At 47.7% G+C, this 26,678-nt stretch overlaps 2 protein-coding genes across 2 annotated transcripts in view; one reads left to right on the top strand and one right to left on the bottom strand.

Moving 5' to 3' along the window:
* MRE11 (MRE11 homolog, double strand break repair nuclease) overlaps positions 1 to 4,465 on the bottom strand; it is a 192,190-nt gene extending 187,725 nt beyond the window's left edge. Inside the window, exon 1 of the mRNA XM_066586845.1 lies at positions 4,417 to 4,465. The gene's annotated coding sequence lies outside the window, so the exon portion shown is untranslated. The remainder of the gene's footprint in view (positions 1 to 4,416) is intronic.
* A 183-nt stretch (positions 4,466 to 4,648) lies between these two features.
* Positions 4,649 to 21,895, top strand: ANKRD49 (ankyrin repeat domain 49). Its single transcript, XM_066586833.1, has 3 exons — positions 4,649 to 4,711; positions 8,034 to 8,321; positions 16,163 to 21,895. Exons 2-3 carry the CDS (start codon positions 8,034 to 8,036, stop codon positions 16,604 to 16,606), a joined length of 732 nt encoding a protein of 243 aa, XP_066442930.1. The 5' UTR covers positions 4,649 to 4,711; the 3' UTR covers positions 16,607 to 21,895.
* The last annotated feature ends 4,783 nt before the right edge of the window (positions 21,896 to 26,678 follow it).

Here is a 26,678-nt window from a genome sequence, read left to right as displayed (position 1 = left end):
GCCCCGTGATCCAACCGATCCAGGATCTGCACAGATGCCCGGTTGAGTTCTGATACCGCCTGGGACAGGGAGTGGGCCAACTCTGACTCCACAGAGGGAGGGGGCTGGACGAGAGAGGAAGTTTGAGCAGCTGCCTGCTTAGCCAGAGAGCAATCACTGCAACATGGCTCCACCTGCCCGCATGCGAACTTTGTTTTGCAACGAGAACAGGCATAGTGCGTAGCCCTGGCCAAACCCTGCCCGGACTCCTGGGCCCTGGGGTCGGACATGGTGCTGAAAAACGCCGTCCGCAACCATCACCTGGGTCAGCCAACCTTGACCTGCAGGAGCAGTAACTGGGCACCGCTTGGTCCTCTGTGCTGGGGAGCTGATGACAAACAGCAGCACTTCCACAAGGAAAAGAGGAAAAGGCAGAAGAGGCATACCTCTAAAAAGGCCTTTTAACCCCTTAAGGACACGGCCTATTTTGGTGTTGAGGACCAAACGATTTTTGGTATTTTTTCATCTCCATTTTTCAAAAGCCATAACTTTTTTATTTTTCCGTCAACGCGGCCGTATGAGGGCTTGATATTTGCGTGGTGAACTGTAGTGTTGATTGGTACCATTTTTGGTTACATAGACTACATTGTAAAACTTTTATTATTTTTTCTATGATCGTAGGGAGAAAAAAACCGCATCAATTCTGACATAGATTTATTATTATTTTTTTTAAGCATTAATTATGCAGCATAAATGACACAATACGTTTTTTTCTGCGGGATGGTACGGTTACAACATTACCAAATTTTTTTATTTATTTTTTTAGGTTTTTCCACAATAAAAACCCTTCATTTGGAAATTATTATTTTTTTCTAAATCGCTGCATTCATAGTCCTATAACTTTTTTACTTTTCCATGGGCGGAGCTCTGTGAGGGCTTATTTTTTGTGAGACGAGCTGTAGTGTTTATTGGTACCATTTTGGGGTACATATGGCTTTTTTTTATCACATTGTTTTTTTTGAGGCAAAATATTTTTTTGTGTTTTTTTAACGCTTTTTGCTGTGCAGGATAAAAAGCGTGTTTGATTTATTGTATGGGTCTTTACAGACATGACGATACCAAATATGTGGGATTTTTTATGCTAATATGAGAAAAAGCATTAAAAAAGGTTTTTAACATTTTTTTACACTTTTATTTTTTGTACATTATTTAGATTTTTTTTTTACACCATCTGTGTCCCTCTGAGGGACTTTTACTGCAGTACTGATGATCGCTATGATAAGGCATGGCAGGACTTCTCTCCTGCCATGCCTTATCGCTTATTACAGCGATTTTAGGCAATGGCAATACAGGACGCTGGTAGTGACAGCCAGCTCCCACTGCGGGATAGCGCGAGATCTGCTAGGAAGGTGAGGGAAAGTGCCGAGGTGATGCTCCCCCATCCCCCCACACCCTGCCACTGGTGCTAGGCCATCAGCTTCCACAGCGCTTCCTCCGGCGCATCCAGGAGAGAGAGATCGCGCGCTACCGCCGTCCAACGTCACCTATCGGGGGCGGGGCCACTGCTGACACCGCCGTGCCTAGGAAGAAGCCTCTGCTGCAAGCCTAGAGAATACTCGAGGACACAAAAGCAGGTACCCAAGAGACTACCCACCAGGGAAGGGGTCCATCACCTGCACCCAGCTACACAAGGGGAGGACGGAAGAGAAGGAGAAGAGAAGGGGGGGGGGGGGGGGGGGGGAAGGCACATACTCACCTAGCCGACCGAAGGGTGGCTCCCAGCTCCAGCAGAGCTCTTCCCCTAGCGTTGTCTGCCCTTGCACGGGGAGAGGCCGTGGACCAATGACCATAATGGGGGGCTCTATGGCTGGCGGGCTACATGCAGGAGACCCTGGATGTGCCTCCTTGCCTTCTGAGGGGGCTGGGCAGACAACAGAGTTTGCACATCCAGCTCTGTTCGCCCTCCTCGGTTAGGGTGATGGGGAGTGTCTTGTCTCCCCGTCAGCTCTGGCCAATCCAGAACACAACCCATGCAGGCGAGCCGTATGCCTCCTACGGACACTAAGCAGAAAACTGATCAGCCTAGTGTCAGCAGGAGGGATATTGCCAGTGGGAGGGGCTAACACCTTTTTTTTGCTTAGTGTCGCCTCCTGGTGGCAGTGGCTATATCCCATGGTTTTGCTATGTTCCCGAATTACAGGAGCGAGAAATTACATTTAACCAAGCCAATTGCCGAGCTACACCTGCACTTGTACGTTCACCCCGGCAATTGTCAGTAAGATGTGACAAAAAGAGCCCTTCTTTAAAATTAACCTCTTAAGAAGGCAGCCGTTTTTGGGGGGGTTTCTCCTCCCCACTTTCAAAAAAATCCCAATCACTTAGTTTTCAGTCAATTAAGATGTCTGAGGGCTTGTTTTTTGGGGGATGAGTTGTATTTTTCAATGGTACTAGTTGATGTATCATAATGTATTGAAAAACATTAAAACATTTTTTACATGAAGTGAAATGGAAGAAAAATCACGCAATTTTGTCAACTTTGGGGGGGTAAAAGGGGGACTCTTGTTTTTACTGCATACAAAATGACATTGTAACAGGGATTGAAGTTGCAGTATATTGCTTGATTACTTATAACATAGCCTGCAATAATACAGTATTGTAGCATATGGCATTTCTGTCAGTGTTGTATTAAGACATGCTACAGACCCATCTTAATAGGCAGAAATACACGGCGGCCGTGAGGGATTTCAAAAGGCCCTGCTCTGCCATGACAACTGAACATCATGATCTCATTGAGGTGGTGGTGGGGAGTCGTTGTCAGGATCCACGAATACCAATCTGGGCATTTAAATGCCACTCTCATTTAAAGTGTTAACAGCCATGATCAAGGTGACCACTGATTGAGGCCATTGTGTGTGGGTGTTGGCTGTGAACGACTACCAGCATTCGCTTTGTATGGTGCGGGTTCGGCTCCCGGGACCGCTCCACACAAAGCCCGCCATCGGAGGAGGACGTCCTTTAGCGTCAAGGGATGAAAGAAGTATTGAAAGAGGGAAAAAAATGAAAGGGATATTGAAAATTAAGGAGCAGCACAAGGATTGCACCCTCTTGGAACTTATTGCAGGGATGTTCTAACCCTTTATGGTGGTGGGGGATTCAAACTCTCAGATCCCCACATGCTGAAAATGAGCAGCCCTCCGTTCATGTGAATGGAGCCGTGTCAAAATTCCATGTGCAGCCAGCCGACAGGGGAGGCATCTGCACACGGCACGCCATTACAGGGGAAAGAGGACATCTGCAGACGGCAAGTCAATACAGGGGGGTGGGCATCTGCGGACGGCACACCATTACTCTGGGAGCATCTGCGGACGGAACGCCACTACAGGGGAAGGCATCTGCGGACGGCACGCCCTTAGAAGGGGAAGCACCCGCGGACGGCACGCCGTCAGAGGGGGGGAAGCACCCGCGGACGGCACGCCGTCAGAGGGGGGGAAGCACCCGCGGACGGCACGCCGTCAGAGGGGGGGGGGGAGCACCCGCGGACGGCACGCCGTCAGAGGGGGGGGGGGAGCACCCGCGGACGGCACGCCGTCAGAGGGGGGGGGGAGCACCCGCGGACGGCACGCCGTCAGAGGGGGGGGGGGAGCACCCGCGGACGGCACGCCGTCAGAGGGGGGAGGGGGAGCACCCGCGGACGGCACGCCGTCAGAGGGGGGGAGCATCCGCGGACGGCACGCCGTCAGAGGGGGGGAGCATCCGCGGACGGCACGCCATTACGGGGGGCATCTGCGGACGGCACGGCATTAGGGTATATTTACATGGGGGGTTCCATTCAATATTGATACGGACAGAACTGATGTGTTAATAGCATTGACATCTTTGTGTTATTCACACGGGCGGCTCTTCTCTTGCAGCGACGCTGCGGGACTAAAGAGTCGCTGCCCAACATGCAGGACATCGCCCGTTACGTCCTACGGGTCCTTGCTGCACCCCCCTCTACGCCCAGCCATCTGCATTCCAATAATGTCTACTATTGGAAGCACTTACAGAATGCGATGCGTTTTTGCAAATCCCACTTTTACCATCGTGATAGCGGTCCAGGTTTGTGCGCACTCTTGTGAACGCACCCTAATGGGGGTCATCCACGGAGGGCAAACCGAAGGGCCCCATTGGCTAGGACGGGGTGAGTTGGAATTCCAGCGTGTTTCCCAGACAAGATAGCGCAGCATTCTGTCCGCATTACAGAGCTGAGATGTGAGAACTACAAGAGCGGCATCTGTAATCACACAGAAGGCATACAAGTGAGTGAGTCTCCTGCCCCAGCATACTGACCAGCCACAGCTGCCCCCATTACCTCCTGTGCCTGCTGTGCCATGACCCAACACTAATACATGTAATTACCCTGCGTGCACCTACAGTCCAACTCTGCTCATTACCCACCTCTCCTCTTCACTGCAAGCTCCCGGGGAAACATGTGCATGCCGGGAGCTGCCGGCAAAACTACAAATCCCAGCATGCAGCGCACGGCACCACAGGGCTTTGGACTACAACAAAATGGCTGTTTAATAGAAGACGCAGAAGTGACAGAGCAGTTTGAGCTCTAGTGAGCGTAACGTAGGGTCCTTATTGGAGGACGCAGGCGGCAGTCGGTTGGCGTGAGATATGCAAAGCATGCTGGGAAGTGTAGTTTTTATTGGCATGCTCTTTGGAAAAGGGCTACTGAGCAGCGTGAAAGGTGAGGAGGGGCGGTGGATGCTCTGGTTGCTGGGATTGCAACTGACCCTGTTCTCTTGTGGGGGGAGGATAATGTGGGGGCAACAGGTAGAAGTCATGATGGTGGATGCAGGGACGCATTAGCATGATGCACAGGGGGGGTTGCAGGAGTTTCGTTCTAGCAGTAACAGGTGAGGGGTGTGTGTATGTGTATGTGTGTGTGTGTGTGTGTGTGTATATATATATATATAATATATATATATATATATATATATATATATATATATATATATATATATATAATACTGATCTGTGATCATATAGATCACCCTGAGATTCCTGATCATCACCTAAGCCTGGGCCCCCCTGCCATGACTGTATGGACCGCCCCTTTAATGAGCGCCATAATGCCCATTCGCCATCCTGCCCGGCTGTTATATAGGGTACATGACGCTGCTAACGTTACTCGGGCCCTTTTACACGGACGTATGTGAAACTGCGCCATAAATTGGGCTTTTTTGCGAGTGTGTTGGCTTATTTTATGTACTTATTCTTTTTTTTTTTTGTGTGTTCGGGACAAAAAGATGCGCTGATTGAAGTGGCTAATTAGTGTAATTAGTTCCAGATATGTTCCATCATCGGCGGAGTTACACTGCATTACACGCATCTCCTTGCGTTCTGCTGGCGAGCTGGTCCATCCCCATCGACTTCTATGGGGACTTTTGTTGCGCAAATACTGAGAAAAATAGACCGAAATGTGCGAACAGAAATGAGAACAAACCCGTTGGAATCAAAAGCGTCCGTGAGAAGCCGGCCTCGGGGCGCTTTAACACTGATTTTATTGGTCGGTAAACTGCTGGAATTGCACAAAACTGAACGCTAGTTATCTAGTGTAAACACGGCCGGAATGGAACAGCGAACTAGGATTCATGTGAACAGGCAGGCGCTCTCCTATAAACGACGGCCTGTTCACTCTGAATGGAGGTGGGTGGCTGGAAGAGATCTGCGTCGCGCTCCACCGCCATTCAGTGAGCCGTGAGTTTCACGCGCGCGATCCAATGATTAACAGAACAATATTCGCTCGGCATAGAAGGGCCCTTATTATCCAACACACCGGCTCAATAATGGACCTCAGCGGGGATCGGCTGTCACCGCCTGCGTCAGAATATTGGCCTACGGACAGCTTCACATGTGTTTGGGGAACAACGGTGTTTTTCTTGTGCGCGCATCGGCGTGTTTTACTGCGCCCACAAGTCATGTTCATTTGCGCACGGCAAACAAAGACTCTCTGATTGAAACAACTAATTAGTCTTAACGAGTTCCAAATGTGTTCTTTTTCTATTGGAATCTACGCAGCGTATCGCGCATCCCCTTGTGTGTTTTGCGCGCGTTTGTGCAACCACTTATTGACTTCTATGGGGATCTTTGGTTGACAGAAAAATAGAGCATGTTCTATTTAGTTTTCTTTTGTCACGTGACCAAAATACGGAAACACATCTGTGTTAAGCCAGCCCTACTGACTTAAAGGGGTTGTCCCGCGCCGAAACAGGTTTTTTTTCTTTTTTTCCAAACCCCCCCCCCCCGTTCGGTGCGAGACAAACCCGATGCAGGGGTTAAAAAAAAAACCCGGACAGTGCTTACCTGAATCCCCGCGCTCCGGTGACTTCTTACTTACTGGCTGAAGATGGCCGCCGGCATCTTCTCCCTCGGTGGACCGCAGCTCTTCTGTGCGGTCCATTGCCGATTCCAGCCTCCTGATTGGCTGGAATCGGCACGTGACGGGGCGGAGCTACGAGGAGCCGCTCTCCGGCACGAGCGGCCCCATTGAGAAAAGCAGAAGACCGGACTGCGCAAGCGCGTCTAATCTGGCGATTAGACGCTGAAAATTAGACGGCACCATGGAGACGAGGACGCCAGCAACGGAACAAGTAAGTGAATAACTTCTGTATGGCTCATAATTAATGCACAATGTACATTACAAAGTGCATTAATATGGCCATACAGAAGTGTATAGACCCACTTGCTTTCGCGGGACAACCCCTTTAATACGGACCCCATTCAATTAATTGGGGGTATTCAGACACGCATATTTTCCGTGTTATTTGGCCCAAGTTCATGCATCTACATTGGCCATTACAATCTCTGGGTATCCGTATTCATTGTGGTTTATTTTGCGCACCCAGTTTTCTGTAGATTGTGCCGAAACTGGTGTTTTTATTTTTGCACACGTGAAAAACCAACAACACACAGATGCAACATGGCATTAAAAAAAATCACCCATACGACTGGGGTTTGAAATTTACGGCAGGTTTCATCATTTGCAACACAAGTCATCAGCATTTCCAGTAGACTCGCTGCACATTTTCCACCTCTTATGGCCTAACCCCTACGTTCACACCGCGGTTTCATTATTTTAAAGCAGTTTCAAAATTAGGTGCGAATTTTCATCCTGCCGCTCATTTCAAATTCGTCCCTGAATCCACATCGGGAGCTGACGAGTCCCTTCGTGTTTTTTGTTTTTTTTCTCCACAATGAAAATTTCGAATTGACGTTGTATAAGGAAAAATGTGAAATTCCACTTGAATTCAATGGGAGGCAGATTTGGTGCAGAATTCGTGCTAAAATCCATTGTGTAGACAAGACCTAAGGCTTTTTCAACACTGGCCACATTGGCTTTCATGATGGGTCCCTATGGCTTGTAATGGGAGTTGCCATCTCTTCTTGGGTGGAGTAGAGCAGTAAACGGCGCTATTCTGTATTGCCGGGGGCGTGTGGCTGGTAAGTACATGTGGGGGGATGCGGTCTTGTGATAACCAGAAATCATAGGGATCCTGCTAGGACTTTTTGAGCCCTACTGTGCTGGTGGACCTACTAGGGAAACTATGGTTATGTCCCCGCTGTGACTACACGGGAGGTCGGGGCTTGGGCACTCCGCTGTTGGTTTTTTAAGGGGTGTTCCAAGACAAAACTATAGTATCAGAAGAAGAAGATAATGGAACGCCATGGCCTTTTCAATCAGCTGATTGGTCGGGCTCTATGAACTGCAGACCCCCACCAATCAGCTGATTGAAGAGGCGATAGCGGTCCATCATCTTCTGGGTCATATCACTTCAGATAAGCCTAGTTCCATTCAAGTGAGCTACAATACCGGGCACTACCGCTATATGCTTCAATCACTCGATCAGCGGGGATCCCGAGTGGTGGATCCCCGCTGATCAACTATTGATGACCTATTCTGAAGAGAAGTCCTTAATAGTTTAATCCCAGGAAACCCCTTTAACTTTCGGAGTTGGCACATAGATCACCATTTTCCCGGGCCTGTCTAAATGTCTGCTGTCTTTCAGATGAGCTCAGCACCAGAGAAGGACGTCTCCCAGGACCACGGCGCGGACATCACCGCAGAGGACGAGCTCGAACTGCAAGAAAAACTGGACCACTTTCCGGATGACTTTAACCAGTTCGATTTACTGGAAACCCACCGACATCTGATACCTACTGGAACCCAGAGTCATTGGCCGGGGGAGTCTGAGGAGGACGAGGAGGAGAAGAGCGAGGACTGGTATCAGGGCCAGGAGGAGGCTCTGAAGGACAATCTCAGGGAACTAGTACTCTTTGCTGCAGAAAATAACAGAGTAAGTGTATGCAGAGATTATAATGTACTGCAATCCCCTGCAGTACATGTACTTCATCAGTAGGGGAGGTAGGGAGCAGAGCCTGCTCCATATGCAGCAACTGTCTTTGACGGGGCCTCGTGTGGCGCGGAGCTCTCGCTCATGACCTGAAGGTTGCAGGTTCATTTCCCGCATGGTTTACTGAAGTGTTGCAGTATATAGTATCGCTGGTTTAAGTCCCCATATGGAGACTAAAAATTAGGCCAGTCTCGCACAAATGAGTAGGATTCCGCATGCTCAGTTCAGTTTTTTTTTTAAGCGCCAATTTTCCCGTGAAGACGCTAGGTGGGTACCCGCAGTCTATCCACAGTTTCAATTGCGGAGGGGCTGCGGGTCGGATGGCCTCCATTGACTTAAATGGAGGCGGTCCACAGCAAAATAGAGCGTACTGCCATATATATTTGTTTCTTTTCCTCCGCTTGCGGAAATTGCAATTCATTTCCGCGCGTGTGAAAGAAAAAGCAAAAGGACATACCTTTCAATGCTTGCTGTTAGCTGCGGATCCTTTAAGCGGACGCCAAAAGTAGATTGGCGTCAATAGAAATCTGGTAACTTTTTAGAATTTATTACAAAATAAAACTATCAAAAGTTAACCCATTTCACATTTTTAATATATATATATATATATATATATATATATATATATATATATAAACCTCACTGCGTCTATAAGGGCTCCTTCCCACGGGTGGATTTCCGCTGCGTTGCCTGCAGCTATTAGGTTCTATTGAACCTAATAGCTCAGGGCTCACGGTGCAGAATTCCACCGCGGAATTCCGCACCGTAAAATCACCCGTCCTCACCCGCGGCATGCTCTATTTGCCGTGGGTGTACACGCGGACTGCTTCCATTGCAGTCAATGGAAGCCGTCCGTCACGCTATCTTCCGCTGTAGCACAGTGGAAGATAGCGTGAAACCGCTTCCCCGCCAGCCGCGTCATGTGACGCGGACGGCGCATCATGCAGTCTATTGCGCATGTGCGCCGAAGCATCATGTGGGACGCCGGATCCGGAGGTAAGTATTTGGGTCTCTGGGGGGGGGGGGGGCGCTGTGATGGGCCCGTCACGGCCGTGTGAAGCAGGCCAAAGTCTGATCTATTAAAATAACATTATTTCCAGAGCGTCATCCCGACGGCCCCATTACATATGGAGGTTGCCCTCTGACCCAGGTAGGGACAGGAAGAGTTTAGAAGCACCTCCCTTTCCACCCGTGCTTCAGTGTCTTCCTGTCCCTACGGTGGGACAGAGGAGCAGCTCCAGAGCTGCAGGAGATAGGAAGCTGCGGAGGCAAAGAAGACTTACCGCACGAAACTTACCGCACGCTGTGCGGCCCCCCTGGAGGGGTAGAGGTCGGGGCCGCACACTCAAGAGTCCCTGCATCCCCGACCTGCGCCGCCGACGGAGCCGTCAGTCGCCTCAGTAGCGCTGGTCTCCCTCGCGCGGATCGCATGTTCGGGCCGCCGCTGCTGCGATGGGATAGTTCCTCCTGGCAGGGGAACGGCAGCGGCGGCCTCCCTGGACCTCGGGCGCATAGCGGTGACGTCATCCGGCATGGTGACGTCACGCGCACAACGTAGGGGGCGTGGCTACCGGCGAAAACCCGGAAATGGCGCCAAATTTGAAAATCCTCCCCATAAAAGCAGGCTAAACTCCATGGAGGTTCCTGCTGACTGCCAGACAAGTGTATGTGAGTATGTCTACCCGCGACAGCTCAGCACGTGAGGGAGAGATTGACACCCTACCAACTGTAAGTAGGCTATACGCCAAAACATGCGCAAATGGTCACTTGTACAGCGGATGCATATATGTTCCCTTTCTTGTCTCCCCTCTCCCCCACCTTTCATGGGTAGATGGATAAGGAGGGTCCAAAGAAAATGGACCCGAGGAAAAAATCGAAAAAATGCGTCCTCTGCAACAAAAGGCTCGAGGAGAGCTATAAAAAAACCCTATGCGAGGAGTGAGTGTATTACCGCAAGTAATGCTCCTGAATCCAACGCTTGCACTGCTATAACAGTGAATTGCTCTGCCTTCACAGATGCACGGGGAAAATTCTCGCAGAGGAGAAAGCAGCATTCAAATCCGATATCCGCTGCATGATAAGTGAAGAGCTGCAGGCTTCCATGGCGTCCCTTCCCCAGGCCCAGCCAGGTCCGTCACGGGTCCCTAAAAGACCTAGACAGACCGAGTCGGCGAGTTCGATCTCCGGTGAATCGCTGGAGCTCCTATCCGAAGGGGAATTAGAGGACCCACCAGTTCCCATAGAAGACGAGAAGAAATATTACTTCTCATCAAACGACATTGCGCACCTCATCAAGGCGGTGAGGGAAACAATGCAAATTGAGGAAGATAACCCGCCGAGAACAATCCAGGATGAGATGTTTGGCGGCCTCCGATCTAGAAGAAAGATCATGTTCCCAGTCAACCAGACGCTGCAGCAAGTGATCACAGATGAATGGCAAGAACCGGAAAAAAGGATCACTGTTCCAAGAGAGATCCGAAACCGGCTCGCATTCGCTACCGAGGACGTCCGCCTGTACAGGGAAACCCCTAAGGTGGACATCCAGATCGCAAAAGTGGCCAAGAAGACCCTCTTGCCCTTCGAGGACACCTCCCAGCTATCCGATCCGATGGATAAAAAAATCGACGGACTAATGAAGAAAGCCTGGGAGGCAACATCCCTCACCATCGAGGCTAACATAGCCTCAACCTCAGTGGCTAGATCCATGGCGCTCTGGCTAAACAGGCTAGAAGCCTCCATAAAGGATCGGGCCCCCAGAGAGGAGTTGGCCAGCTGTCTCCCCCTCTTAAAAATGGCTACCGCCTTCCTGGCTGACGCATCAGCGGAGACGGTAAGATACGGGGCAAAAACCGGAGTCCTCAGCAACTCAGCGAGAAGGGCACTATGGCTGAAGACTTGGGCCGCAGACATTACATCCAAAAATAAGCTCTGCGCCATCCCCTTCCAAGGGGAATATATGTTTGGGCCCGTCCTGGACAAAATCCTGGAAAAAGTCGGCGACAAGAGTAAAACCCTGCCTGACAGACAACCTTTCAGGAAACCATCCTTCCCGAAGAGGACGCGCCAGCCTCCTCCCGAAGTTAAAGGGAAAGGGAAGACTGGAAGATGGTCGTACCCCAAGGGAGGTCAGGGTAAGGAAGTCCAACCCTCCCCTGAACAAACAGGGGGTAGATTAGCGGGCTATCTAAGCCAGTGGCAAGGGGTAACGTCTAACCCCTGGGTACTCCGAATAATCGAAGCAGGGTACCAAATTGAATTCCACTCGCTACCCCCTAGGAGATTCCTTATAACCTCCCCGGGGTCCCTACAGGAACAAGGGAACCTCATAAAAGGCGTTCAGGAACTTAAGGACCTAGGGGTCATTACACAAGTCCCCGATTACGAAAGGGGTGAGGGATTCTATTCCCCCCTATTTCTAATAAAAAAAACAAATGGTTCCATTAGGACTATATTTAATCTTAAAGCCCTAAATAAATTTATCTCGTACAAAAAATTCAAGATGGAAACAGTAAGATCCATCGTCCCACTAATAGATCGAGATAGTGTAATGTGCACCATAGATCTTAAAGATGCATATTACCATGTCCCAATAACGGCAGCCCATCACAAGTACCTGAGGTTTGCTCTGCGGGAGGGAGACAAGATCCAACATTACCAATTCACGGCCCTTCCATTCGGAATCTCCACCGCCCCTCGGGTATTCACGAAAATCGTAATAGAGATGGTAGCCTACTTCAGGCGGAATCAGATCCGCATATTTCCGTATCTGGATGACTTTTTGTTGGTGTCAAGGACGGAGAAGACCATGCGTATAGACCTATCCATGGTCTTGTCCACCCTAAACAGTTTAGGCTGGATAGTTAACAAGCAGAAGTCCGACTTGAACCCTGGTACACAAAAGGTGTACCTGGGAGTATTACTAGACTCCCACATCCAGGAATCCCGGCTTCCATCATCTAGGAAGGAAGACCTCACCCAAAGAGTAAAATCCTTCTGTCAGGCTACGGCGGTTTCCATTAGAGAAACAATGAAGGTGCTGCGCATCCTGACGGCTTGCATTCAGATAGTCCCATGGGCACAAGCCCATACCCGGCAATTACAAGGATTTATCCTTGCCAACTGGGACAAACGGCAGACATCCCTGGATAAGAAGGTGAGCCTGTCCGTCCGAGTCAAAGAGTCCCTGCGCTGGTGGACCTCACAGAGGAACCTAAGCAAAGGTACCTCTTGGTCACAAGAATCTACCGTACCCATCACAACAGATGCCAGCAAAACGGGATGGGGAGCCCAAGTAGCCGACCAAAATCTACAGGGGATTTGGGACCCCCAAGTAGCTAAACGCTCATCCAATTTCAGAGAACTAAGGGCAATCTGGGAAGCCCTTCAGGCGGCAGAACCCCTTATAAAAGGAAGGCATGTCAAAATCCTAACCGATAATATGACAGCTCTGTCATTTGTTCGTCACCAGGGGGGAACGCGACACCCGCACCTGCAACGACTGGCAACAGAGATACTCCGCTGGGCGGAATCCAACGTACTGTCCCTCTCAGCGATCCACTTAAAAGGGTCCACAAACGTCGCTGCCGACTTCCTGAGTAGACAGAGCATTCATCCAGGAGAATGGGGACTGAATCAGCGAGTCTTCGACCAACTAATCTGCCAGTGGGGAGAACCGCAGATAGACCTGTTCGCCACGAAGAGAAATTCAAAGTGCCAGGACTTTTACTCGCTGAACCCCAGAGACAATCCACGCGGGGTAGACGCCCTGTCCCAAAGCTGGGACATGGACCTAGCCTACGCCTTTCCTCCCTTCCCACTGATCCCCCGCACCCTCAGGAAAATCCAAACCAGCCGGGCGTCAGTCATACTAGTTGCCCCTATGTGGGACAAAAGGCCCTGGTATCCCCTGCTAAAAGCCTTGGCGATCCGGGGTCCATTCCTACTACCAGCCGTAGAAGATCTTCTCCTCCAGGGCCCACTAATATACCCAGGGGTCGAGAAATTGAAGCTAGCAGCATGGATGCTGAAAGCATGATACTGCGTGGGAAGGGACTCTCCCATAATGTAATTACTACCCTAACAAAAAGCCGTAAACCTATCACGATAGCTATCTACGATAGGATATGGAAAAAATTCACAGAGTTCTGTAAAATAGAGCCAGGGAAAATCCCAGGAATTGACATTCCCGTAATCCTGGAATTTTTGCAGGCAGGCCTAGAAAAAGGCCTTAGTCCTAGAACCCTTAAAGTCCATACAGCAGCACTAGGGTCCTACCTAGATTTTCCCTTGGCAGAACACCGCTGGGTGCGTAGGTTTCTCAAAGGGGCAGAACGGCTTCGACCCTTTGTTAGAGAAACCTTTCCTACCTGGGACCTAAATATAGTCTTAACTAGCTTTTGCCAACCCCCCTTCGAACCCCTCTCACAACTCTCCTTGAGGCTGCTCACACTAAAAGTTACCCTTTTAGTTGCCATAACGTCGGCTCGGAGAATAGGGGAATTGCAAGCATTACATTGTATTGAACCATACATGGTAATACAAGACGACAGGATTACCTTCAAACTAGACCCAGCCTTCCTTCCGAAGGTAGTGTCAAAATTTCATAGGGAGCAGACGATCACTCTGCCCTCCTTCTGTCAAAATCCCCACAACGAGAAAGAGAGAGAATTTCATAGCCTAGACGTTAGGAGAGCTGTTCTAGCGTACCTAGAGGCCACCCGTTCTTTCCGTAAAAATAATAACCTCTTCATTCAATTTCAGGGGCCGGCAAAAGGAAAGACGGCAACTAAGAGCACCATCGCGAGGTGGATCAAGACCGCCATCCAAGAGGCATATAAAGCCAGGGGTCTCGACCCTCCGGGAAAAATTAGAGCCCACTCCACTCGCTCTCTCTCCTCCTCTTGGGCAGAAAAAGGCCAGGCGTCTGCCGAGCAGATCTGCAAAGCGGCGACCTGGTCGAGTATACATACATTTACCCGACATTACAGGGTTAACGTCCAGTCGGACAAAGACCTGAGTTACGGACGTAAAGTCCTTCAGGCAGTGGTCCCACCCTAGGGCCACGTATAATTTGGTATACTCCATATGTAATGGGGCCGTCGGGATGACGCTCTGGAAAGACACGGATTACTTACCGGTAGTCCCTTTTCCAGGAGTCATCACGACGGCCCATAGTTCCCTCCCCTTTAAGAATAATTTATGTTCTTCAAATGTAAATATGACCGAATAAAGGTAAAATTTGGTTTAGTAAACATTGTCCACCGTAATAATTTATAAGTCACTGAAGCACGGGTGGAAAGGGAGGTGCTTTTAAACTCTTCCTGTCCCTACCTGGGTCAGAGGGCAACCTCCATATGTAATGGGGCCGTCGTGATGACTCCTGGAAAAGGGACTACCCGTAAGTAATCCGTGTCTTTCTCCCAGACAATCAGAAAAAAAATACACAGCAGATTTGTGGGGTTTTTTGGTTTTTTTTTTTTTTTTAATAAACCTCTTTTTACCCCATCTTATGTACAGCAAAACGGTACCAAGAGAAACTACAGATCGTCCTTCAGGACCAGATTCCACATATGGGAGGAAGCCATATTCAAGTAACTGGGTGCCATAGCAACCCATTGGGAGCCTGCGATCACAGGAGTTTGATAGGTGAGAGAGGGAGCCCCCTCCCTCTGTCAGCGTTTTACATACTGTGATCGTACTGCCCACGGCATGTAAAGGGTTTAACAGTGGGGATTGATGGTTTTTCAAATCTCTGCTGTTTGAGCAGATGCAGTGTGTCAGTATGCATGGTCGTTAAGGTGTTAAACCAACAGTGTAAGCAATAGTGGGAAGGTGCTGCTCACAAGAGCTTACAATCTATGAGGAGGTAGCAGTGCTTGTTCTGTACAACAGTGCGGTCATGTTTTATATAGGTAGGGTAGTATATATAAAGCTGTTTGTGCCGTCACCAGCTGCTCTCTGTGCATGTGCAGATGTGAAGTATATGGGGTGTGGGGGATGCCGTGGGATAAAGTGATCAAGTTCTGAGGGAGAATATAGAAGCAGGGTAAGTGGAGAAGAGATAGATTAGGATAGACCTCTCTAAAGAGATGTGTTTTTAGGACGCGCTTAAAACTGTGGGAGTCTGGAATTATCCTGATTGTCCGGGGTAGCGCATTCCAGAGAACTGGTGCAGCTCAGGGAAAGTCTTGGAGACAAAAGTGTGAGTTCGGATTAAAAATACTGGCACAGGGTAGAGGCATTCTTGCAGTGACTGGCACAGGGTGGCAGTGTAGCAGTTAGAGAGGATGCATTGGAGAGGGGAGAGTTTAACCCTTTCCAATCCAATTTGTATCCTGGTTTTCCTGGGGGGCTTACTCTTTTTCTGCTGTTATACAATGGCGCTATATGCTGGCTAAAGCCAGTACTGCATGAGGTGACACGTTGGATAGGCTCCGACAGCAGAGAGGCTGACAATATACAGTAAGAGAACCCCGACGGACGTCTTCCAACATCGGAGCTGTACAGCCTTAAATCATAATGTCTTCAGAGGTCAGACAGTGGACTGGAAAGGGTTAATGAGCGGAAGACGAATTAGGTATGTTAGAAAGTTGCCCAAATTTTCTCTAAAGAGTTAATAAAGGGGGTTGTCCCACCGTAACCGGTAATTGTCTGATCACGAGACTGGGATCCTCTGTGAAGGGAGCGCTGGCCACACGAGCGCACTGCCACTTCATTCATGGTTGGGTCCTTCTAACAGGATGTTTTCCCAGTTTCTTCACTTCTTGGTTCTTTTCTCCGTACAGCTGAGCACCATTCAACGAATCCTCTCAACCAACCTGGATCTTGTGAACGTAACCGACGAAGATCATTACACCCCGCTGCACCGAGCCTCCTACAACGGCCACTTGGCCATCGTGCGGGAGCTGATCGCCCAGGGAGCAGACATTCACGCCGTAACCTTGGATGGATGGACGCCGCTACACAGTGCCTGCAAGTGGAACAACACGGCGGTGGCCTCCTTCCTGCTCCAGCACGGCGCCGACATCAACGCGCAGACTAAGGGCTCCCTGACACCGCTGCACCTGGCCGCCGCCAACAGGGACAGCCGGCAGCTCCTGGAGCTGCTCCTTATGAATCGCTATATCAAACCCCAAATGACCAATAAGCTGGGAGAGACGGCTTACGAGATCGCCCGGCGCACTGACGTCTACCACTACCTGTTTGAGATTGCAGATTATTGGACCTAAGCGCCATCTACTGCAGTAACGACCTTCAGATTTACCTCTGTGTACGTGTCTGGTCCTCCGCATGCCGTGTACTGTGAACCTATAGTACGGGAATGATGATGGATGAGAGTAAACCTCAGGGGCCGATTGATGGCAGCAAATGACATAAATGCGTCAACGTTACAGAATTTTATAATGTACATCCCAGGTATAAAGCGTAATATATATCACCTGCTACCGTTTACACTGACCAAGCCTTAAAGTGCACCTCCGCCTTTCAACATCACTTAATTTTGAAAAGAGTTTGCAAAGTTCTTGCCAATGTTTTCTTTTATTATGATTTTTACTCTAGTCGCATCCAGAGCTGCATTCACAATGCTGTTGGCTTCCACTTTTACATATACACTAGCAGGCTAAAGCCTAGCTTCAATGTGTTTTTTTTTTTTTGTTAGCATATTGGAGAATGTATGGTTCATACCAACAGCCAGGCAGACTGCACCACAGATACTCCTAGCAGGAAAAGGAAATTGCATGCGGATCTAGATGTGACTAGAGTAGAAAGTCTAAGGGCTGCAGAGGAGTATTTTGACAGCACCAACTTTATGTATAAACAGACGTTCTCTGTCGTCATCAGAACAAAGTAAAGAAAAAACAATCTAGCCTCCTTTCTAGCACTCATTGGGGTCTCTGATTCTGTACCCTGACATGTCAAAATGGGTTTTGAACCATAACGGTTCCATAATTTCCAGAAAGTCGACTCAAAGAAAACTTATCAACTCTTCTGAATCTTATAAACTAAAGTTATGGGCTAATAGGGACTGATGCACTTCTAGGAATGTGTTCCTCATACTTGCCTTCCGGGTCTCTCCCTCCCCCTTCTTTACTTTATGGGGCTCATAGCAGCTGGTAGATTCCCTTTCAAGGCTATGTACACTTCTGCAACCAATGCCACATCAAAATCCGCAGGTAGCCTGGTGCAGAATTTACCGTGGCCTGTGGTCAGTTTTGTGTCTTAATTCTGGCCTATGTATAAAGTTCCTTAAGATATCTAAAAAGAAACAATATTGCACTAGGCGTTCAATAAATTTTCCTGTATTTTTGTGTCTACAGCAGCGATGCAGAATATGCATCTGAGTGGCGGCAGACAAGTACTTTGCAGTGTAATCCTGCAGTTTTGCGGTCTCATATACCCCATTTACACTGACAGATGATTGCTCAAAAGACAGTTTGAGTGACAGTTTTGAACGATCATCTTTGCATACTTTATTGTAGCTAATTAGCTACTATAGAATATGCAGCAGGAGTGGGACACAGCTGCAGGCGCTAATAGAACAATACCGCTGCTCTGCATAAGCAAAAACAGCTGTAGTGTTCTCTGTGCTTACAGCCTGTGCCTCGCTGTGAATTCACAGCAGGACACAGGCACAGTGAATCTTATCAGTGCAGCAGGCTGATAACAGCCGATTGCTCAATTCTAGCAAGCTAGAATTCAGTGATTAAGGACTCATAAGTCAGCCTTTACTTTCTTCCACTTGTCCCTTTTATCTTATGCTAATATATATTTAGTAGGGGAGTCAAAGGTAGAGGACAGATAGAAGAGAATATGACTGCAAAAAACCAAAGCACCTCCAACAAGTAAACGAAATGTAAAGATGCACGTAAGCCACTGCTGCAACACGTGCAGTAACAGAAACCCATGCCTCAGCACTCATACACATTTATTATCTGCACAACTGTTGTATATACTAACCACATAAAAATGCAAGGTTCTTAGCGCACATTTTGATCGAAACATATGGGCCCATCCGCTATGTCTAGGCAAAACTTATTGGATGGGTTTCTAATTCTATAGACTTCTCTCTTTGGGTAAAACGCTTCCAAATAAATGGGAAAGCTGGATACCTGGCTCTATACTCTCACCGAAGCACCTGGGATAGGCGGGGGAATGCAAAAATGAAAGTCAGTAATTCTAAGAAATAAATTCTATGCGAAGGTGCACATAAGCCGTGGCTGCAACAAGTGCAGTAACAGAAACACAAGCTTCAGCACTCATATACATTTAATATCTGCATAAAATTGCACAACTGTTGTATATACTAACCACATTTAAAAAAAGCAAGGTTCTACACACACATTTTGATCAAAACATGTGGACCCATCCGCCATGTCCATGCAAAACTTATTGGATGGGTTCCTAACTCTATAGACACCTTTCTTTGGGCAAAAGGCCCCCAAATAAATAAGAAAGCGGGATACCTGGCTATATACTCTCACTGAAGCACCTGGGACAGATGGGGGAATGCAGCGCCTGACAATGCAAATGCAATAAAAAGTCAGTCATTCCAAGAAATAAATTAAACGTGAAGGTGCATGTACCTGTTTAGTCGTGCACTCCATTCATGACTCATCAGTCCCAGGTGGTTTCGTGAGAGTATATAGCCAGGCATCCCGCTTTCCCTTTCTTTTGAAGGTTTTTTGCCCAGAGAGAGGTGTCTATAGTGTTAGGAATCTGTTCAATATGGTTCACCTGGACATGGCGGATGGGCCTACATATTTTGATCAAAATATTACATTTTGCTGAAGCATGTGTTTCTGTTAGTTTATTTCTAGTCTGTTACCATGGACACACATGATCTCCATAGGAGCTGTAGGAAATTTTAAGTAACACCTATAGGAAAGTTACTTTATTTGTTATGCTGTAGTCACTGTGAGAACAAAAGATTGTTTGTGAAAGTACATATAGCCTTTCAATAGACCCCCCCCTCCCGTGTGTTAGACGCTCCCTTCATAAATATGTGTGTACTTGTCTCTCTGGTTCTCGAACACCCTTGAGGGTTCGGAACCTCTAATGTACCTGACCTGGCACATCTTCACTTACGCTAACTACACGGGCGAGCACGATATCGTGCCAAGAAACTCAGCCAGGTATCGCGCTCCGCAACATGTATTTTACCCACGGATCCGAGGCGATTTTTCAGGCAAATTCTGGTCCTCTCGCGTGAGTTTCTTGCCTGGCAGAAGTGTTTCCCATTGCTTTCAGTGGGAAACCTCACATGCACGATGCATGGTGTGCGAGAGCCATGCAATGTATTTAAGGGCCCATTGAAATCAATGGGCGATGCGTTCTAAGGAACGCGAAAAAATAGAACATGGTGTGATTTTTAATTTTTTTTTTTCCCCTCGCATGTCACACTTTCCCCTTCTTGCTCTAAACTGTAATAACAATCGGGTGGATTTTCAGCTGCAGCAATTCTGCTCCATGTGAAGGTAGCCTTATAGAAATACACCGAGGGCTGAGGTACAGCCCTCTAAAGAGAGAATTTAACCCAATAAGGACCAATTTACGGTCCTGGGCTTCAATGGTAAAAATACAGCACGGGATTAAAGCTCTGGCTCCTGCAATGTAGGTAGAGAAGGTCGAGGACGCGGCTGTTAGTCACAGCCGAGGACCCGGAGGAGAAGGCCTTCCCTCTTGCAGGCTACTTAGCGCTCAGTGAAGAGAGATAGTGGCAGTGCCGCTTCCACTATTTGATCACGGCAGAGCTGCCGGGGCCTAGCAGATCAGCTCTGTTACTACAGGAGGATGTTTTCCCTGTAACTGGAGCTCCTATGATGGTAAAAAAAATTGTTACAAAAATAAGTGATAAAAATTACAGAATAAAATACAAATGTATATATAGACATTATCCAAAGCCGACGCCAACCAAAACCGCCACCGTATGCGCCAAAACTATTCAGATTATATATCAAAACAATACGAGGAGCCCGTTCCTGTACTTTATTTTAGCGTAAATTTACACATTTTAGAAATGAACAACTCTACATTTAAAATAAATTTTTTTTTTTAGGTTTTTACCCCCCAATAAAATTAAAAAGAGAAAATTGCTCGAAAAAAGTTATTAAAAAAGCCCTATATGGGAAAGATTGCAGGAACAATCATTTTGGTAGCTGAAGAAAAAAAAATTGTATGGCTGTAAAACCACCCCATGGGTAAATTCCCTAAAAAGTGTCTGGTCCTTGTGGAGCGAAACATCCTGGTCCTTTAACGGGTTAAAACAGGGTGGGCCATGGAAACGTAGCACGGCACCACACAATTATGAAAGTTGTTTTAAGAAAATCTGTTTTTCATCCAATCACAGCGCAGCTTTCATTCTACCTGAACAGTGTGAGAAAGCTGCGCTGTGATTGGTTGCTATAGGCAGAGTTTGTTTTAGACAGCTTTCATAAAAGTGTGCTGCCGTCTACTTCTCCACGGCCGCCCGGGTGTCATCAGGTTCTTTTATATACAGAAATATCATTTTGAGTTGATGGAGATTCTCTTTTAGGGATGCTGATTTTCTTGCAGTTTTTTATAGGTTTTTGTACACAAAAGACAGTAAAGTGACGCTTTACTAAAACAATGCTGTGGAAACACGCCAAAAACTGTGAATATAGTCTTATATAACACTAACGATCTGCAGTCCCACACGGGCGTCTGCAAATCACCGCAGGATTGTAAAGGCTACACGATGACTTCAGTGCTTTGCTATGGCCTGAAACAGTCTCCAGTGACCCCGCAAACATCACGAAGGGTATCAAATGTATACATTTCCACCCAGAAAAGTACAATCTATTCAGGAGAGCTGCCATTAAAGGCCATTTTATACGAGTTAATAAATCATTAAGTGTAAAGGCACACTCCGACTGAACGATGATCGAGAATTTGTTCGCTTCTCGTTCATTATTCAGTTTCTGCATGACGAAACCTGAACGATGGATTGGCCTCTGTAAACAGGCAGTCATTCACTTATGAACATCTGCCTGTTTACTGTGAATGGAGGCGGGTCGCAATGATTCCCGGCCTGCACAGGAACGATTTTTGCTTGGACGACGGCCTGGCATTCATTGTCCAACGAGTCGTCCCGCGTAAAAGGGCCCTGAGACTGGCTGATACTAGAGAGACTGACCCATTACGTACTAGTGAGGCGCTGTCCGCACTGCTTATGGACTTTACATTTGTTGGAAAACTCTCATCATACAGATGTGCATATCATACGCAGGCGCAATGGGGATTTTATTTTGTGTATTTTTTGCAGTGGCCAAAAGTATCCCTTACGTGGGAAAAAGGCTACACTGGGCTGCTGGATGCCAAAAGGACATTATTTTGACACTTATCTGTTCTATAGAGGGCTATGGGGCTGTTCAGTATATGTCTGTGTGCATTCGCTGAGCGTACGCATTGAGCGCGCAAAAGCAGGTTCCAGCAGCGTCAGCCTGCCGGTGGTATTTTTTGGGTATAACTGTGTTTCTTACGTATGTATTTATTTAAAAAAAAATAATAAAAATTAAAATCTTTTGTAGCCTCCTTATTCTGCCATCAGTAGAGGTAACTAATAATGGGCTGCGTGCCACGGGGCGCTCACTCCATATAGATCTATACAGCCACCCCGTACTACAGATGAGTGTTCTGGCCCAACTGCAGATCTACTAACCCTGAACCCACTGCATCATAGATTCCCGGTTTCCCGATAATAAGCCCTTCCCTGGTTTTTCGGGAGGCTTGAAAAATAAGCCCTACCTCAAAAATAAGCCCTAGCTGCAGTACATAAAAGAAAAAAGAATAGATTACCTGGCAGACTCGGTCCAGGTCCCTCCTGCTGCTCTCCAGAGCTCCAATGCGCTTCTTGCAGTCCTTGGCCGCCCATAGAAGATCCCTTTCTAGTTACCAGATTCATAAATCCCGCCTCCAGGAAGCAATGCAGCGCTTGATGAATCAATACGATGGCTGTGATTGGTTCTTTGACACACTGCTCAGCCAATCGCAGCCGCGACATTGTGGATTTATGAATTGGCCAATTAATGTCGCGTCTCAGCCAATTCATTAATCCCACTGCTCGATGAACCAATCAAAGCCATTGCAGTGGTTCATCCAGCGCTGCATTGCTTGGCTGAGCAGCGCTCAAGAACCCATCAGAGCCATCTGAAACGGATCTTCTGTGGGCGGCTGAGGACTGGAGAGCAGTGGAAGACACCTGGACGAGCCTGCTAAGTATAATAAGGCATCCTCCTAAAACAAGACCTATCGCCTATTTTGGGGTCCTATTTTTGGGGAACCGCTGTACATGTAAGGCTGGACCAGTAGCCCCATGGTCAGGTCAGGGTCTACTAATTGGTAATAAAGATGCGGGATCCTGCGTGCCAGACATGAACAATGCCCAATAGACCCCATTGACTATAATGAGGTCCTTCAGCTTCCGGCATGCCACCCTGTTGAGATAAAGTACGCCCAGGGTTCCCATCCAGATCCTGTATTTGAGACTTCAGACGTAAGCCGGGACATAAAGGTTAAACACGATGTAAATGTACCCTTACGGCTCCGTCACACGGGCTTATATTCACACGCAATACACAGAGAACACAACCCATTGATTTCATTGAGTTTGTTCACATTTCTGTATTTTGCACTGCATGTACGCCGCACAAAATAACCCAACACACTATTTTTTTGCGCACCAAAGGTCTCCACAGAAGTCAATAATATCTCGTAATCGTAAGGAGATGCGTAATATACTGCGTAATTCCGCTGGAAAAAGAACACATCTGCAACTAATTAGCATATTCAAGTGGTGTGTTTTGTTTGCTACGTTCGCAAAAAAGCATTGTTCATTCCACGAAAACTCATGCGCAAATACACATATAAAGGAGCCCTCGGGGTGTCAATTTAAAACTGCAAGTTAATTGGAAATAAAAAACGGATTTAAAAACAGAGAGTGCGGCGGGATACAACTAGACGCTTGTCCTGTAGCGTCCTGGCAGCATAGTCCTGTCACTGTATAGAGATGTGCGGACGGTAGTAGAACTTCAAGTAATTATTAGGAAAATATAGTACCTGTGTTTCTGGTGTGCTACATGCACATCACACACACAGCACTGCTACATGCACGTCACACACAGCTCTGCTACATGTATATCACACACAGCACTGGTACATGCACGTCACACACACACACAACTCTGCTACATGCACATCACACATGCAGCACTGCTACATGTACGTCACACAGACAGCTTTGCTACTTGCACGCCACACACACAGCTCTGCTACATACATGTCACACACAGCACTGCTACATGCACGTCACACACAGCACTGCTACATGCATGTCACATACACAGCACTGGCACATGCACGTCACACACACAGGACTGCTACATGCACGTCACACACAGCTCTGCTACATGCACGTCACACACACACAGCTCTGCTACATCCACATCACACACACAGCAATACTACACACATTGTTCATCCCATGCAACAGAGATCAGAAAGAGCAATGGAGATGAAGGACCTGTGATGATGTCACTGTCATGCTCCGCCCCTGATCACATGACAGTGACGCTCATCCCGAGTGATTGACTTACATGCCCCGCCGCTGATCACATGACGGTGACGCTCATCCCAAGTGAATAAATTAAATGTTCAACCCCTGATCACATGATGGTGACGTCATCAAAGGTCCTGCATCCTTGTGCAGATTACAGGTCGACTACAACCCCCCTGCGACTTCAGTTGCTATGGAATACTAACGGACAGCAGCCACGTGCGTACAGAACCTGTGATGATGTCACCGTCATGTGATCAGGGGCGCAGCATGTAACTCCCTCACTGGGGATGAAGGACTTTTGATGATGTCACCGTCATGTGATCAGGGGCGGGGCATGCAAGTCCCTCATGCACGGACGGACAGGTTGTGGTTAGTAGTTTGGTGACTTACAGAAGTGAGTCATCTCTGGTCAGCCTCTAACAAGTAAGGTCCAAATGGTGATTACAGTAGAGGCAAACTTAGATAAGATGTAAATCCCATTGCGAATTGATGGCCCCCTTCAAAAAAATTACCAGATGTTACAATAGCAAAAATCAAACACAATGTGAACCGCACTGAGCGCTTCCTTTACATTTCCCATTTCTTTTTTATCTACTTCCAGCTTCTGGGCTTCTTCAGACGAGCGTATTCCAAAATATGCTCACTCCTGCAAAACTTTTTTCGCAGTGTATTTTGTGCACGCCTCTGTGCAAATAGTGCGCCCTGATTTAAATAGTTATTAAGCCAAACGAGGTGCCGGTGTTTGCGGGTATGCGCAGCATTTTGTGAATACCCACGTGCACACCTTCCTTAGAGAAGCCCTCTATGGGGCTCTTTAATGCGCAAATGTGCACAGAATAGAGAAATGGGGATGAACCCGTTGAAATCAATGGGTTCTTTTCTCTGGGTTTTGGGATTTTTCCGCATGCAAAAACGTCCAAAAATAAACTCGTTTTTGAGATAAATCGCCTCGCATCCACGGGTGATTCACGGCCAGATATCCCACTCGCCCATGTGGAATTAGCCTTAAAGGATCATCAAGTGTTTCCTGTTGTTTTCATTGCACTTGCCCGCACATCGCCCATGTAAGATATGCCAATTTATATTGCTTACCTTCGGCAGTGCAAGAAACAAAAAGAAACGCAGCACACTAGATTTTCCTGCACATTTAGGCCTCCTGAAGACGGCCGGGTTGGATCCTGCTGCGAGAATGCAAGCTGTGCCCCTGCAGTGACCACTGCAGCTCACCTGCGCCCGGCGTCTCCTCCGCTCTGCTATGTGTCGGCTGCCACCCAGCTGGCTCGAAACTAGGAACCTTTCTATGTGGGCCTCTGCGAGGCTCGTACAGAAATAGGACATGCTGCGATTTGTTTACCGCACGAGATTTCACACGGTCAAATCGCGGGTATCTGCATAGGATTGCATTATCTAATGCAATCTTATGGCAGCGGGCACGGGCAGAAAATCTGCTGGAAATCCCGCCGCAGAATTTCCGCCCGTGTGCAGGAGGCTTTACGAACGAAAACTCCCCGTGGAAGTCATTGAGATGCACAAATGCATGCAAAATATACTAGGGCATGCATGAAACACTACGGAATTGCGCAGGAAAAGGAACACATCTGGAACTCATTAGATTAATTAGCCATTTCAATCCGTGCCTTTTTTTTTTCCCTGTGCGCAAATCTACATACCTTGCATGCAAAAAAACCACATAAAATACGCCGATGTGTGTGCAAAAAAAGTATCATTCATTCCGCAAAAACGCTATTCTCATGCGTGCACAAATACACCTTACTAACTGAAAACAGACAGCAAATGCACCCATTGAATTAAATCGGTGTGTTCAGACGGGCGTTTTTTACGTGGACCAATGTTGCGTGTCGTACTTGGGTCCACATTCACAGACCAAAATCGCCCATTAAAGTCTATGGGTATGTTAAAAAAAACGCAGCGAACACGCATTAGACCCCGTACTCATTCAGCGCCTGTATTTCCCGCTGTAGACGAATTCTCAGCCAGTCTGCGCACCCTGTGCTCTGTGGATCGTGAAAAAAACGACATCACTTGGCCCTTATCGCATTTTTTTTTCTTTTTTGCATGTGTGAAAAACGAATGACACACAGATGTGACATGGACATTAAAAAAAAGCACAAACGTATCGAAATTGCATGTAACATACACACATACACACGCAGTGGAAACGGTGCATTCTCCACAGACCGAAATTGCATCCGTCTGTCTGAATAAGCCCTAAGAGGTGTCTTTTGGATGGCGTTTTTTTCTTACACAATTTTTATATTCCCTTTTTTTTCTGGCATTTTTGCTATATAGTAATGGCCAGGCAAAAAAAATAGCAAACCAACAACTCACTGTTATTGCAAAAAAAAAAAAAGACAACGGATATAAAAGAATACACAAGTGGAAAAAAAAACTTAAAAAAAGAAATGCGCTCATCCCAGTCCACCTACAGCTCACATCTGGCCGCACTGTTTTTGCAGCGATAACACCCGGAAAATCACTGCGAGAAACCACTGTGGGCAGAAGCTGAATCAGCAGCTAAGCTCTCGGTTCCTTTCACCTTCTCTGAAGCAACTATGAAAGGGTTAATGGCAGTCTGCACAGGTGGCTCATTGCTATATAAGGGCTCCTGGGGTTGGCTGTAGTCATGCTATCTCTGAGGTCAGGATGGGCTGGTGGAAGTTGCTCTTCATTGCTTGCCATGTGCTTGGGGCAAACTCTGACAGCCA

This window comes from Eleutherodactylus coqui, chromosome 1, assembly GCF_035609145.1.
Source record: "Eleutherodactylus coqui strain aEleCoq1 chromosome 1, aEleCoq1.hap1, whole genome shotgun sequence".
Taxonomy (NCBI): domain Eukaryota; kingdom Metazoa; phylum Chordata; class Amphibia; order Anura; family Eleutherodactylidae; genus Eleutherodactylus; species Eleutherodactylus coqui.
Note: the sequence above shows the minus strand (reverse complement) of the source record. Positions and strands in the feature narration are given on the sequence as shown.